This window comes from Siphateles boraxobius, unplaced genomic scaffold (assembly GCF_051911475.1).
Source record: "Siphateles boraxobius isolate OS27281-9 unplaced genomic scaffold, OSU_SipBor_1 57, whole genome shotgun sequence".
Classification (NCBI taxonomy): Eukaryota; Metazoa; Chordata; class Actinopteri; order Cypriniformes; family Leuciscidae; genus Siphateles; species Siphateles boraxobius.
This window is the reverse complement of record NW_027509183.1, coordinates 1,592,501-1,608,025: the sequence shown is the minus strand read 5'-3', so window position 1 is coordinate 1,608,025 and position 15,525 is coordinate 1,592,501. Positions and strand designations below refer to the sequence as shown.

Here is a 15,525-nt window from a genome sequence, read left to right as displayed (position 1 = left end):
CGTTGAGAATAAGTGAAAGATCAGCTCAGAATGTGAAGTGTTTTCCTGCAGGTTTGGATAACTGGCTGAATCTGAGCCGTGTGGATCCAGATGAGGAGGTTCAGGGTGAGATTCATCTGGATCTGGAGCTTCACAGAGACGCTCAGAGAACCGTCCTGCACTGTCACGTCATCGAGGCTCGGTGAGGAGCTTTCCTCTCTCTCATCCCACGCTTTTGCTTCCTAATCCAGCTTTCTAATAAACCTGCCATTGTATGTTATGAATATTGTTGGCACTGTGACAGATTGCTTTTGTTACTCTATTCTAAAGCTTCTGCTGAATGCACAGAAGTAACTGTTCTCAGTTGTATTTAGGCATCAGCTCTTTCTCCTAAATTTCCATTAATCTTTCACAAAGTTTATTGTAGTGTGTGTTTCTTTGGTTTCAGTGATTTGGCTCCTCGTGATATTTCTGGTACCTCTGATCCGTTCACCAGAATCATCTACAACAACCTGAGCGCTGAGACATCGGTGAGAGGACGGGTCTTCATCTATACACTCATCAGAGCGTCTCGAGCTACAAAACAGACCAAAAACATCATTAAAACGCCATGAAAGAGGCTCATTCTGAATTCATCTGATGATCACTGTATATGAGGAACAGAAGTCACTATTAAATATATATATATATATATATATATATATATATATATAAAAGCTTTTCCTCCACTGAAGCTCATGCTTCTGCATGTTCAAATCTAAAACATTCACAATTCATTCAAGATACAGCAGTTTTTACTGTCCTCCGCCTCCTCATACTGTATTAAAGCTGCACGATTTGAGGGGGGGGGGGGGGGGGGGGGTTAATTGTGATTTTTATGATAAACTCAGGATTTAAAATGCTTTAGGTTTGCTGTTCTTTGTTTTTTAGGGCTGCACAATTTGGTCGAAAATGTTGTGATTATATAGGACTATAAAATAATAATAATCATAATTAAGAATTACTATTGTTATTATTTCTCAATAAAAATATTAAACTGTATAAAAAAATACTAATAATAATAAACAAATTTTAGTTTAACTGTAAAATTAGAATACTAATATTTATGACTTAAATGCTTAGTATAGTGCTTGTTTGTAGGGCTGCATTATTATGTATCAATATGACTATAAAATAATAATAACTATTATTATTACAAACTACAAATATTAAAAAATATAAGTAATACTACTATTGTAATATTTCACTGTAAAAAAAATTTATTTAAGAAAAATATAATTATTATTTGATTTTTGAGTGCAACCGTAAACGTACGATACCAATCTCTATGTCTCTATTACGTTGCACCATTGAGCTTTTATATAAGCAGAAAACTCTTCTTTTGTTGACAACAGACAGTTTATACGCGCTTCTCATTAAAAGTTTATGAAGATGGTTGGTGCATGTTGCGTAATAATGACCCAAACTCAGAGCAGATGCAGATGAGTGTGTGTGGAGCAGCAACAACTGAACACACCGGATCATGAGCTGCTCGTGTGTAAATGAACACCGTGCCGCGCTTCACTCTGACACATGCAGTTCAGTTAAACGAGTGTGTTTTCTCTAGATCATAAAGAAGACGCGGTTCCCGCACTGGGATGAGACTCTGGAGTTGTGTTTGGATGAAGGTGCTGATGATGAAGGTGGAAGCGTCACGGTGGAGGTCTGGGACTGGGACATGGTGGGCAAGAACGACTTTCTGGGAAAGGTGAGGTGACGGTCTGACCTCTGACCTGCAATGCCTGAATCATAATCATACTTCGTTTGTTGGCCAGAGGAGAACTGAGCGACTGAGTCTGGGTTCTCACAAGGTTTTTTTCTCCATTCTGTCACTGATGGAGGTTTGGTTCCTTGCCACTGTCGCGTTTTGGCTTTTGGTTTGTTTAGTTGGGGACATTTAATATTCAACAATATTATTGATCTGCTGCATTGACACCATTATATGAAACTGAACTGAGCTGGACGATGACATCACTGTTTTCTCCAGAGTGGCTGTATATATAAATGAACTAAATTAATTAAAAAAAAAAAAAAAATTCATTTTTTTTTTTTTTTACAAATAAAATTAACCATCTCTGAACTTACTTAAAGGTCCCATATTGTACAACTTTCTGAAGTTTTATTTTAGGTGTCGATGTCCTTAAGAATATATATTTGCGGTATAAGTACCAAAAAACATGTCAATATATTTTTTAGGGCTGTAGCGATACACTAATCTCACGATACGATACGATACACGATATTCAGCTCACGATACGATATATATCACGATATTCAGCCAACGATACAATTCGATACGATTCGGTATAATTCGATACACTTACATCATTTTCTGAAAGATTTAAAGGGTTTACACAATATATGTCTCTGACTGGACAAGTTTAAGTTATTCATTCAAGAGTGTGGTGAATGTGCGCGCTGTGGCTCCACGTGAGAGATCTCGATCTCTCTCTTCTGGACTGCGAATAGCAAAATTGCATCACAGACAAATGGTTTAATATTATTATATATAGAACTGGCTGGCGAGATAAACATGTTCAAGATTACGTCTTTATATCAATTATAAATAGTAGCCTACATGTATTTTCTATTTTCTCCAGTACCGACAGCAGAACCGAAAACGTCCGAGCTTTAAAGCGAACGGGGGTAAACACAGGGGATTTGAATAGGACTTATGTATCGATCCTCGCGGCTTAAAAATCGATACTTTCTTGGGAAAAAAAATATTGATTTATATCGCAGAATCGATAAAATTGCTCAGATTTAATATTTTTACAGCTCCTTTCTCAGGAGCTCTGCCAAGAACAGGTCGATTTTGGCCTGTCTAATTAATATTCAAGAGCCTCTCTTCTGATTGGCCTGTTGTTTTCTGAGTGACCCACCATTGGTGACTGAATAGTTCTGACATCACAAATATACGGAAGTCACAACAGCTCGTGAAAAGCACAGATACTTTACTGCAGGCTGTGTGCATTTGTCTGTGGATCGACTGTTTTGAAACTTATATGGTAGTTTCATAACCCTAGACCTCATCACATCAAGGCCGTTATCATGAACACTGTTATCACTGAAATTTCAGTTTTGACAATATGGGACCTTTAAGCTGGACTATGACGCTATTTTTTATTATCACTGTAAAGCTGCTTTGAAACAATTTGTAATGTAAAAAGCATTATATATATAAAGGTGTCTTGACTTGACAGTCTGTCCATTGCTTAAATAAATTAATTGTCACTGGCTGTTTCCATCCACATATTTTAATGCAAATTTTGTACACCGCTTTACAAATGGATGGAATGGAAACAACAAGATGTGCATACAATTTTAAAATGTGCATAAAAAACATGCGCTCAATTGAGGTGAAAGAAAACAAGGGCATAAACTAAAATGGAAACGCATTTTTTGCAGCAATTTTGCTCCAGTTTTCCAGGAAGTGGCGATTTTGATCTCTAGAACACATGGAATGGAAATGGTGCTTTATTCGCAAATGTTTTATATACGATATTATAATTTTGTGCACAAGTTTGCTTTGCAACTTTGAATGGAAACATAATTACTATTTCTATGAGTCCTTCAATTTAACAAATCACCTTTACCTATTCAGTGCTGAATATTGAGATTTTCAGAACCAATCTGAGCTTGTCATAAACAATCGACACTTGTTCCACAGAATTATCTAATTGTGTTTCTAATGACTCTGTGAATGTTAAAGGGATAGTTCCCAAGACTCACCGTCTTGTCGCTCCAATCCTGTACGTTCTTTCTCCTGTGTAAAACAAAAGCATATGATTAGCATAAGTATATGATGATGACAATTGTTATTTTTGGGTGATTTTTTTAAGAGATAATGTATGCCTGCTGACTGCATGTGTTTGTGTTGGTTTGCACAGGTGGAAATCCCTCTGTCCTGTTTGCAAAGATCGCCTGTGATGCAGGGCTGGTTTCGTCTGCTGCCGCTGGGAAACACCGAGGACGATGCAGGGTGTGTGTGTGTGTGTGTGTGTGTGTGTGTGTTTACAGTGCAGTCACATTCATTAGCAGGTGTGTTTGAGATGGTAATGCTGCTTCAGAGATCGTTGTCTTTGTGTTTGCTCATGTTTTAATGACGATCTGCTTCCAATGATTGTGTGCCTCTTTGGTATGATGGGAACACAAGACGCTGTTCACTTGCAGAACGCAAGCTTCTGGAGGAATCATAAGTCTGAATTAGTGAGTTTAGGTATAAGGATTCAGAGCCAGTGGTTGTTAATTAGGCAAACATCAGTGACATGAATTTGATGTGGCTATTGGCAACCAGTGCATTTTTGTGAAGATGTGTGATGTGCGTCTCTTAGGCTCGATAAAGACACTCTTGCTTCTGGATCAGCTAGAGGTTTGACAGTGATGGAAGGCCTGAGAACATTACAATAGTCCAGTCGGGATAGAACAAGAGCTTGGACAAGGAGTTGTGCAGCTCCGATAGGAAGGGCCTGATCCTCCTAATGTTGTATAAGGCAAATCTGCAGCACCGGGCAATTTTAGCAATGTGGTCTGTGAAGTTTAACTGATCATCAATCACAAGGTTCCTGGCTGTCCTGGATGGAGTTATGGTTGACGAAGCTGAATGGAGAAGTTGTGAAAAAGTGTTGGGTTTGGCGAGACCACAAGCAATTTTGTCTTCGGGTGAGTTGAAGGTGGTGGTTCTTCATCCAGCAAGAAATGTCTGAGATGCAAGAAGCTACTGTCGAATCATCAGGCTGGAATGAGAGGTACTGTAGAGTTGTGTGTCGTCAGTGTAGCAGTGATTGGAAAACCATGTTTCTGAATCACAGATCCTAGTGATGACATGTAGAAGGAGAAGTGAAGCGGTCCCAGCACTGAGCCCTGAGGCACACCAGTAGCTCGATCTTGTATTTATCAAGTCCAGTTAAGACATTTGTAAAATTCCAAACATCATAGAAAATTTAATAGCACATTTTAAACATGCATACCCCCCCCCCCCCCTGTAATGGACTATTTTTGTCTTGTTTTGCAATAAAATTATCTAAAAATTCTTCATTCAAGATACATTTACTTGAAAAGAAAAATACTTTGGATAAAATAGACTTTGTGCTTAAAACAATAACAATTACTGTATCTGTCAATGGGGTCAGAAGAATAATTATTCATTCAAAGGCAAACAAGATTATTTTGACCACAATAGCAGATACTCGTTCTTGTTTTAAGCATAAACTCACTTCAATTTGATATATCTTTCATTAAACAAAACTTAAAATCTTAAGTATTTTGCTTCTCAAGTTCTTGATTTAAGAATCTTTAAATATTTGTTCTGGAAAACAAGACGGACGGAAGAACATCATTTTATTGCAGTGTATCATCACATTAAGTAAAAGTCCATCATTTAGTATCATAGTTGAAAACATCTCTATAAGAGTATAAATCCCATAAGCAGGCTGTCGTTGTCAAAGCAATTCACAAACACGCATCTTACCCATCTTACAGGTTGGTTTTGATGCTTTAGGTTGAAACAGTCTAGTTTATTGTAAGCACTATTATAAAAGCACACAGACTCAAAACTGTCTGTCTCTCTCTCTCTCTATGCCTCTTTCAGGGGTAAACTGGGTGCCTTGCGTCTGAAGGTGCGTTTGACAGAGGAGCGAATTCTTCCTTCTCTGTACTATCAGCCTCTGATCGAGCAGCTGGTGGAGGCCGTCATCTCGCCATCTGAGGTACCATTACATCCTGCACGTCTGAACAGCTTAAACTGACCACCAAAGAACGTCTATAGCAGCAATGATGCACATAGTGTGTTTCAGGCCTAAAAAACAAAGGGTTAAAGTAATTGGAGAACATTAACACTGCAAGAAAATAATCTGGTGCTTCACCTTTTCTCCATTAAGAGACCCAAAACATGAAACACTAAACCACTGAAGAATTAGTAAATAAAGTTACTTTCTATTTGAATTGAGGAAGCAAACAGATAGAATATTTTGAATTTGATTTATAAAGTCCAGATTATTATACATGTTCTCAACAGGCTAATTACAGAGACATTCCTTCATATGGCAAAACACTGATTTAAATGATTGTAGACATTTGTATGTAATTTAAACACTGTGGTTTCAGGATTTTTTTATAATTCAACTTTTATTTTACACACTGAACACTGAATTTTCCAGAATGCTGTATAAAATCTCCACCAGTGTTGTTTCAGTATCATTGAGATACCATTGTAGTTTTTATTGATATATTCAATTAGTTTTTATTTAATTTATTTCTGAATTTTTTTTATATTATTATTTTATTATTTGTATTATTTATTTTTATATTTTCTGTTTTCATTTTAATTTCAGTTTGTTTTAGTAATTTAGCTGTGTTTTTGCCATTTTATTAGTTTTTTATAAATAAATTAAATACATTTTTGTTTTAGTTATTTTAGTACATCAAGTTAGACTAAAATGATAAATAAATGTTGCCTTGGAAACTAGAATGAAAAAATAAGTAAGGTTTTTTATATAATTTATTTTATTTCAGGCCCAGTTATTAGTTTAACAGGATTAAAACCAAAAAAAAAAAGTTAATGTGATCAGCTCTTTGTCCATTTAGTGCCAAAAATCTGTTTAATTCTTCTTCCTGTCATTCCAAATCGAATATCAGTTCAACATCCTGTATGGAGCTGCACATTCTCAAAAAGGACATATTCTGCTTTTTTCCATATTCATCTTTCGTTAGTGTGTAAAGTTTTTCATGCTGTTTAAGCATGAAAAAGGTTTCAAAGTCCCTCCAGTGGGAGTTATTCTCTATATCAGTGTCAGTGTTTTTGAATTCCGTGAAACGCCTCCATTGTAGTTTTGAGTTTCTTCCGGGAACGAACACGTCACAATATTCCTCATTTAAATAATTGATACGCAGAATAAAGGGGCGGGGCCTGGTTGAGTTAGTTAGTAGTGTGTTAAACTGGTGGTTATGAAAAGGGACCGGACATTTCCCAAACACACTCGAAGCGCTCGACCAATCACAACACACTGCTCCAGCCGACCAATCAGAGCACAGTGTGCTTTCAGAAGGAGGGGCTTCTTAGAGACAGGAAGTAAACAGGGGTTTGTTTTCCGTACAACGCTGTAACTTGCTGCTTTACTACTAGAGAACGATGCATCATTGAAGAAATCAACTAGCTAGTCACGATTGTTTCCCGAAACCGTATAATATGTTTGAGATCAAATTAATGTTAGATGTTTTGCTATAAATTACAAACATGGCATCTGAGGACTATTTCTCATTTTCCTTTTTTTTTTTTTTGCTTTATTTCCAGATTTAGTCATAGGCTCGTTTTTGCATACTAGAGCACGTTCGCACATGCGCTCTCTACAAAAAACGACACTTTAAATCTCTTGACAAACTAAAAGACGTAAAAACATTTTTATGTATTCTAAATAAAAGCTATAGATTAAGCTGAATGTCAGCTTGCTTACGGCTCAAGATAAGGATTTATTGAGTCCACATGTCATACAAACAAGAAACTCAACACACAACTTTGGAATGCTGTTTGCGATTGTTTGTTAGAAATATGGTTTCGGGAAACACCGACTCACTGAACTGCTGATAACTTCCGAACTTACGACCACAGTTTGCTAACAATGCTTCCGGAAAAACGCACACCAGAGCGTTACTGACAGACTGGGAAGAGAGGAGCTGCAACAATGGAGAATATTAGGAAAATAATGCATGCAAACCTGTTCTAGTAGAGCCCAAAAACAACATCAAAACTATATAAAAGGCCGTAATATGGCCTTTAATACGTAAAATTACGTAATAATTCCCAATGCTGTCAGGTGGATGATCCCACACCTTTGACCCTCCTGGAAGAGGTCACGACGGTGGAGAGTCGACAAGAGGTGGCCATGACGCTAGTGAAGATCTATCTGGGTCAAGGCCTGGTCGTGCCATTCCTGGACTACCTCAACACCAGAGAGGTCCACAACACCAGTACGTGTGTGTGTGTGTGTGTGTGTGTGTGTGTGTGTGTGTGTGTGTGTGTGTGTGTGTTTGATTAGTGGTTTTCCTGTGTGTAGGCGACGTGACGACTTCAGTCCAGCTATATTTACACACAGTTCCCCTCGCTGCCGTGAAGTCCTCTCTGAACTTCTCCTCTCTCATTAATGATGTTTTGTGTGATTGTGGGAGCGCGTGGGTTTTTCACACTCGGCTGGTGTTTTATGTTGCGTTTGTGCCGTGCCGATGACAAACAAAGGGTCCAAGTTTCCATAGCAACTCCACAGGAAGCAGCTTCAAAAGGAAATGGAACGATCATAAGATGGGAATGTTTGTCAGCGAACGACAAGGATGACAGAGAAAGACAGGAGAAGAGAAAATAGCCAGAACAAAGTTACAGAACAAATTCAATGTCAATGTCAATGACACATTTATTTATATAGCACATTTCCAAGGCCAAGGCTTACCAAAGTACTTCACAGTAAAAAACACAATGATATTAGTCACAGACTGATACAATAAAAAACACAATAAAATAACAAATGCAAAAGATGAAGGTACATATAGAATATAACATTCATCAAGGCAGCTCCCCTGTGCCAAAAGCTACTTCAAGCAAATGAGTCTTCAGCAATGATTTAAAAGTGGACAGGCTACTAGTAGTCCGCACAGCTACAGGCAGTGAGTTCCAGATAGTGGGAGCTGCCACTGAAAAAGCTCGATCACCACTGGATCTCCGTTTCGATCTAGGAACCTCCAGGACATCAGACTGGCTGAACGAAGGTCTCTGGAGGGCCTATGTAACGTGACAAGGTCTGTAAGGTACTCTGGGGCTAACCCATTGATACATTTAAAAACAAATAGAAGAACCTTAAAATCAATCCGATACTTTACTGGAAGCCAGTGAAGCAATGAGAGCACTGGAGTAATGTGCTCCCGCTTCTTCCTGCCACTTAAAAGACGAGCTGCTGCATTCTGTACAAGCTGCAGACGGTAGAGCTCAGACTTCCCAAATGCCTGTATACAAAGAGTTACAGTAATCCAGGCGAGAGGTAATAAAAACATGAATGACTTTTTCTAGGTCAGCCTGTCTCAGATACGGTTTGACTTTAGCTATCAGTCTAAGCTGAAAAACGCTAGCCTTAACCACAGCACTGACCTGCTTATCCAGTTTAAAAGCACTATCAACAATCCCTCCAAGACTCCTGGCATGGGATCTTAAGTGAGGTGCTAGTTTCAATGTGTCTATATCAGGGATCAACCGTATAAGACCATGATTCTTGACTTGATGTACCCCTGAGATTTCAATAAATATAACAAATAATAGTTTTAATTACTAATTTTTAGCGTGAGACCACAGGTAAATAGGGTACAAATGTTGACTAATAGGTATCATCATACTTTCCCCATTTCATTTAATCCCTATTCATTAAAACGGTTGTTCTGTATTACAAGTTTTCTGAAATCTTGTTTAGATATACAAATGAACCATTACCTAATTAAATATGCACTAATTTCCATAAATGCACAGAACAGAAATCTGAACATTTGATAAAGCAAAGTTCAAAATTCTTGTCTGATTTAATCAGAAAATACTGTCAACAGCAAGAAAAAATCACCATGTTTTTAGGTAATATTTTTTTTGAATACAAAATAGAGTGTAAAAACCTTCAGAATATAGATATGAATAAAACTGTAAAGTTTGGTGTGTGTAAAGCTTCTGAAGTGATGATTTCTGACTCAAACTCACCGTCTTTATGGGTTGAGATTGAAATCTACAGACTCAAACAGATTAAAAGTGCAGTAAAATAAACACTAAAATGTGTATTTTGGATCTTTTCTTTACACTAGTTTAAAGAAGACATGTAATGGAAGCAAAAAAGTCCAAAATCTCAGTGCATGAAAAAGTAGCATCAGTGATCATTAACAACCATCCAAAACACCTCCACTAAAAATAAGCCATAACAAACAGAATATGGATAGAAATGCACTGCAGTGTAAGTTGCTTTAAAAGTATCCGCTTAATGCATAACTGTAAATTTAAATGCACTGTAGCATTGGGAAAACATCACATTTTCTTTACTGTAAAAGTTTAGTTGTACTAAATAAATACAATTTTGATAGATTTCATTTTTCACATTTATATGCAGACTTACTTTGTTGTGTGGATGACAGTCATAGTAGAATATATGTGCATGGACAGCAGACAAAGGCTCTGGAGGAACATAATGGTTGAGAAACATGAACAGAAGTTGTTTTCTGTTTGTCCCCAATAGCAGATCCAAATACACTCTTCCGGTCCAACTCACTGGCCTCTAAAGCTATGGAGCAGTTCATGAAGGTGTGTGCATATCTTCATCTGAAATATAATCTTGTGTTTATATCAAAATGCGTGAATGTTAGTAAGAGGGTTTGGTATGTGTCAGGCTGTCGGGATGCTGTATCTACATGAGGTTCTGAAGCCCATTATTAACCGGATCTTTGAGGAAAAGAAATACGTCGAGTTGGATCCCTGCAAGATAGACCTCAACCGCTCCAGGTGCGAGTTCATAATATAACATATGCATAACGTCTCGGTTACGTATGTATCCCTCGTTCCCTGAAGGAGGGAACGGAGACGGTACGTCAGTGACTGACGAAATGGGGGTTTCGCTAGAGAGCCATATCACCTTTGAGTATTAGAAAACGAGCCAATGGTATGGAAATACCATGGGTCTGCGGAATTTGCATCGCGTGTGTATAAAAGGAGCCGCGAGTGCAATCTCGCTTTATGTTACCTGCTGAGGAGCCGAGACTGTGCGTCCCAGCCGTTTCAGCGGTACAGCGGCAGTGGCATGTGGACGTAACGTCTACGTTCCCTCCTTCAGGAACGAGGGTTACATACGTAACCGAGACTTTGAGATGGATCAGTGACGGACGAAATGGGGGTCCCAATCTAATCTCGCCAATACGGCTGTTTTCCAGTGTCCTGCACAAGCCCCAGCTCCTTGTCGTGAGGCTAGCACGAGTGAAGGGCCAGGCTAACGTAAGAATACCAAGGTACACTGAGTAGCATATCCCAGGTGGAATATGTAACCGTGCCCATACCCACAGGGAGGACTTAAAATACACATATGACCCGAGTACGGGATACATATGGAGATCTCAGAGGTATCCAGCACGCAGGGTGGAATGTTTCAATCTCGAGATGGCAAGAGGGCTCTTGCCGAGGGAAAGACACATGCTCAGAGGAGACATACCGTGGAAATACACGTGGGGCTTGTCCAACCGGGGAACCATGCACATGGAGGCACCTAAGCGATCACGAGGGCTAACCGACCGGGCATGCACTCTGCTGATGGCATCGACAGTGCAGGAAGAACTCAGGGTCTATGAAGAACTCATCTGAGTAGAATAGCGCACGTATCCAGTCCGTGGAGTGGAACGGCGCAGCAAGCGATGACATCGAGCAGATCATACTTACTGGCTACTGGAAGCGAGTACACGAGAGGACACTGGCTCTACACGGAGTTTGTAGAATCTCGCGAAAGTGTTAGGAGGCCAGGGAAGGGCCCTGCTCTGACAGGGGTCTGGCGACAGAGGGGGACGAGAGTGGCGAGGCATAGCATCGCTCACTGCCATCCGTGGCCTCTTGGGACTTGGAGGAATTTTTTAGAACAAAAGATTCTCCCCCGGCCCTCCACTGGGGAAAGGAGTGGTCCTGCTACCAGCTCCTGAAAAGAACTGAGCCCTAGCTCGAGCTGCCCGTCTCAGGAGCGCTGCTTAGCCTGGCGTTTGGCAGGCTTAGGGGCGGAGACGAGCTGTGCCGCCTTCCTGCGAACACCTCTTTGCTTTGGCTCGGTGAAAGCTGCTGCTTGGGCCGAGCAGGAGGGCAGCTTTGGCGGGAAGAAGACTGAGGGGGATGCACGGACGGCTGGGTGGATGCTTTATCGCCTCAGTCTGGTTCTGGGTGGCCAAGAACTGTTGGGCAAAAAACTCGACCGCACCGCCAAAAAGCCCAGCCTGAGATTATTGGGGAGTTGAGTAATGGTAAATGGACTTCATTTATATAGCGCTTTCAACAGACCCATGGCCACCACAACGCTTTACATATTGCCTCACATTCACCCATTCATTCACCGACAGCAGTGTCAGCCATGCAAGGCGCCATCCAGCTCGTCGGGAGCAGCTGGGGTTTAGGTGTCTTGCTCATGGACACCTCGATACTTGGTCAGGTAGAACCGAGGATGGAACCACCAACCTTCCGGTTTGTAGACAACCTACATGAACCACTGAGCCACTGTTGCCTCACAACGAGAAAATGAGTTTTTTCTGCCTCCCTCATATCAGCCAGGTTGAGCCACAGATGACGTTCCTGGACCACACAGGTGGACATCACCTGACCCAGGGATCGCGCAGTGACCTTCGTCGCCCGTGGAGGTGGCAGTGGGCAGCTCTTGCACGAGCCCTAGGGGACCCCAGTGTACCCGTTGGCTGCCGCGCTGCCGAGGTTAGAGAAGGTGGAGGACGCCGCCGGGCCGCGAGAATCAACGGGGACTGCCAGCACGCTCCGCCCCCCAGGAACCAATTATCCAGCCTTGAGCGCTCGGGTGGAGGGCGGCGGGCGCCACTCCAACCCGATACTCTCAGCTGCCCGGACAAGCATGGCAATCAGCTCTGGATCAGACTCGGCTAACGCTGGCACTCCAGAGGGAGGCAACACAGCCGAATCCTCATCCCTAGAGGAATCAAGACCGCCTTGTGAGCGACTGGGCAACATGGCTTCATCCGCCAGAGCCCCGAATGAATCACTGGGTCCCCGAGAGGAACCAGGTTCACCCGGAAGCTCCCAGGCTTGCGATGTGACTCGTCGGGTTATTCCACACCGTAACCCTCAGATCACCCTGAAAACCAGCCAAAGTATCCCCTCTCGATAAAGAGATTGATTAGGGTGTGTCAGAGGAGACTCTACCCCCACGGAGGTCATTGAGTCTCGATCTTAACACCGCGCTGGTCATGTTCCCGCAATGAGAACATGACTCATCCATGAGCGCTGTCTGAGCGTGATTAAAGCCCAAACACGCTAGACAGCGATCGTGACCATCAGGCGGATGGATCATGTGCCCACATCCAGAAACACACGGGGGAGACATTTTTAAAAAGTCGTGCCCGTGCAGCTCATTTAGAAAAGAAAATCTCTCTCAGCAGTGCCGAAGCGGCCAGAGGAGAACACGAGCCGTGAGCAAAGTCACTGCACAGACCAGCAGCAGGACCGTTAACCCGCTGAAACGCGCTGTCACACCAACACCGACTGAAGAGAGGCTTGTTGCTTTAATGAAGGCAAAGAGAAGCATATAAACACTTTGGCTCCGAAGAAAAAGCATAATGCGAGATTGCACTTGTGGCTTTTTTTTATATCAATGCAGTTCGTGATACAGATTCCGCACACCCATGGTATTTTCATACCATTGTTTCTCGTTTTCGAATGTGATAGGGCTCTCTAGCGAAACCCCCATTTCACCAGTAACTGACTGACTGATAGGGAACAGTAGTTCAGTAAACAACATATCATTAGGTGAAACAGCCAAGATCGGGGAAAAGTAACTGCAGGAGAGAAGTGTTGCCAGGGAACAGAAGTGAACTCTAAAAACTTTACCTCTGGTGGCTTTTAGATCTATGTATAGCGTGATTTCACCACATCTGAAATGTCACTGAGAACAAAAGCGCTTCAGGTTTCAGGCAATATTTGAAATATATTATATACACTACCATTACAGAAGTTTGGGGTCAGGAATATTTTGTATTGTTTTTGAAAGAAGTCTTTTCTGCTCACCAAGGCTCTGTGTTTATTTGATCAAAAATACTGTAAAAATACTGAAATATTATTACAATTTAAAATAGCTGTTTTCTATGTGAATATATAGTAAGATGTCATTTGTATCCTGTGATCAAAGCTGAATTTTCAGCATCATTACTCCAGTCTTCAGTGTCGCATGAACCTTCAGAAATCACTATAATATGATGATTTGTTGCTCAGGAAACATGGCTAACTATTTTCAATGTTAAAAACAGTTAATATTTTTGTTGAAACCGTAATACATTTTATTTTTCAGGATTCTTTGATTAATAGTAAGTTCAAAAGAACAGAAATAGGAATATTTTTTAATATTAAATTGTTTTGTAATATTTTATAAAACTTTATGTATTATAACTTTTAATTAATTTAAATGTTTTTGCTGAAGAAATTACGTTTTTTTTTTTCTTTTTTATGACCCCAAACTTTTGAACGGTGGTGTATGCACTTGTATGTGATATTTCAGAGATGAGTAAAACTGAAACCAATGATAACAATTGCCTTAATTCAAATAATTGTGCAGTAGTTTCTATAAATTATTGTGCAGAAAACCAAAGAAATAAGCATTAATTGTGTGTAGATTCTGTGGTCTGTGGATTCTGTGTGAAAGTAGCTCTAACTACCAATTTGACGCTTCAAATAGGTCATAAAGAGAATGTAAAATTAATCCATATGAATTGAGCGGTTGAGTCCAAATTTTCAGAAGAGACACGATTGCTTTTTATGATGAACAGATTGAATTTAGACTTTCCTTTACATATGAACGTCAAGTAGGGTTTGAGCTTCTTAAGAACCAATGAGTTTCCTTCTGCGTCAAGCAGGTACTGTTTACCTTTACTGGTCAATGTTTATATGTGAATAAAAGCCTACATTCAATCTTTTCATCATATGAACAAAATTTTGACTGAATTTCTTGATTCATATGGATTAGTTTTAGGATCTCTATTAACTTTTTGAAGCATCAAAGTCGTAGTTGCATAACTGTCAATGGAAGGACAGAAATCTGTCAGATTTCATTTAAAATACCTTAATTTGTGTTTTGAAAATGAATTTAAGTCTTTCGTTTTTGGAACGACATGAGGGTGAGGACGTTTTTTTCATTTTTGTGTGAACTAATGCTTTAAGTACAGTAACGAAGTAGAAATGTTTAGTTACGGTCCAGCACTGCTAAAAACACACTGTCTTTCCAGACGTATATCATTTAAAGGCTCAGCGTCTGAGGCAGAGGTCAGAGAGAGCAGCGTCGGGCTTCTTCAGGCGTATCTGACCAGCATCATGGAGGCCATCGGGAACTCAGTTTCCCAGTGTCCTCCTGTGATGCGGGTCGTGTTCAAACAGCTCCATAAACGAGTAGAGGAACAGTTTCCAGAACCGGAGAATGAGGTGAGGACTTGATGATGATGATGATGAAGGTGTGGATGGTGTTGTACTCACTGTTTCTCTCTTGTAGGATGTGAAGTATTTGTCCATCAGTGGCTTTTTCTTCCTGCGTCTGTTCGCTCCTGCGATTCTGACACCCAAACTCTTCCAGCTGAGAGACCATCACGCCGACACACGAACCAGCAGAACTCTCCTGCTGCTCGCTAAGGTTCAACACACAGTTATAGATTCACATGATAAATTCATCTTTATTTTAATCAAATGTTTACTTTAGTTTACTTAAAAACTTCAATAACAATTTTCCACTCATGGGCAGATACAGA

General features: G+C 40.3%; 1 protein-coding gene across 1 annotated transcript in view; it reads left to right on the top strand.

The window, feature by feature from the left end:
* rasal1a (RAS protein activator like 1a (GAP1 like)) overlaps nt 1-15,525 on the top strand; it is a 42,388-nt gene that overhangs the window by 7,960 nt on the left and 18,903 nt on the right. The window contains exons 6-15 of the mRNA XM_077206935.1: nt 52-181; nt 428-509; nt 1,586-1,726; nt 3,909-4,000; nt 5,609-5,726; nt 7,830-7,983; nt 10,266-10,330; nt 10,416-10,528; nt 15,013-15,205; nt 15,273-15,410. Coding sequence (XP_077063050.1) covers nt 52-181; nt 428-509; nt 1,586-1,726; nt 3,909-4,000; nt 5,609-5,726; nt 7,830-7,983; nt 10,266-10,330; nt 10,416-10,528; nt 15,013-15,205; nt 15,273-15,410 — 1,226 coding nt within the window. The remainder of the gene's footprint in view (nt 1-51; nt 182-427; nt 510-1,585; nt 1,727-3,908; nt 4,001-5,608; nt 5,727-7,829; nt 7,984-10,265; nt 10,331-10,415; nt 10,529-15,012; nt 15,206-15,272; nt 15,411-15,525) is intronic.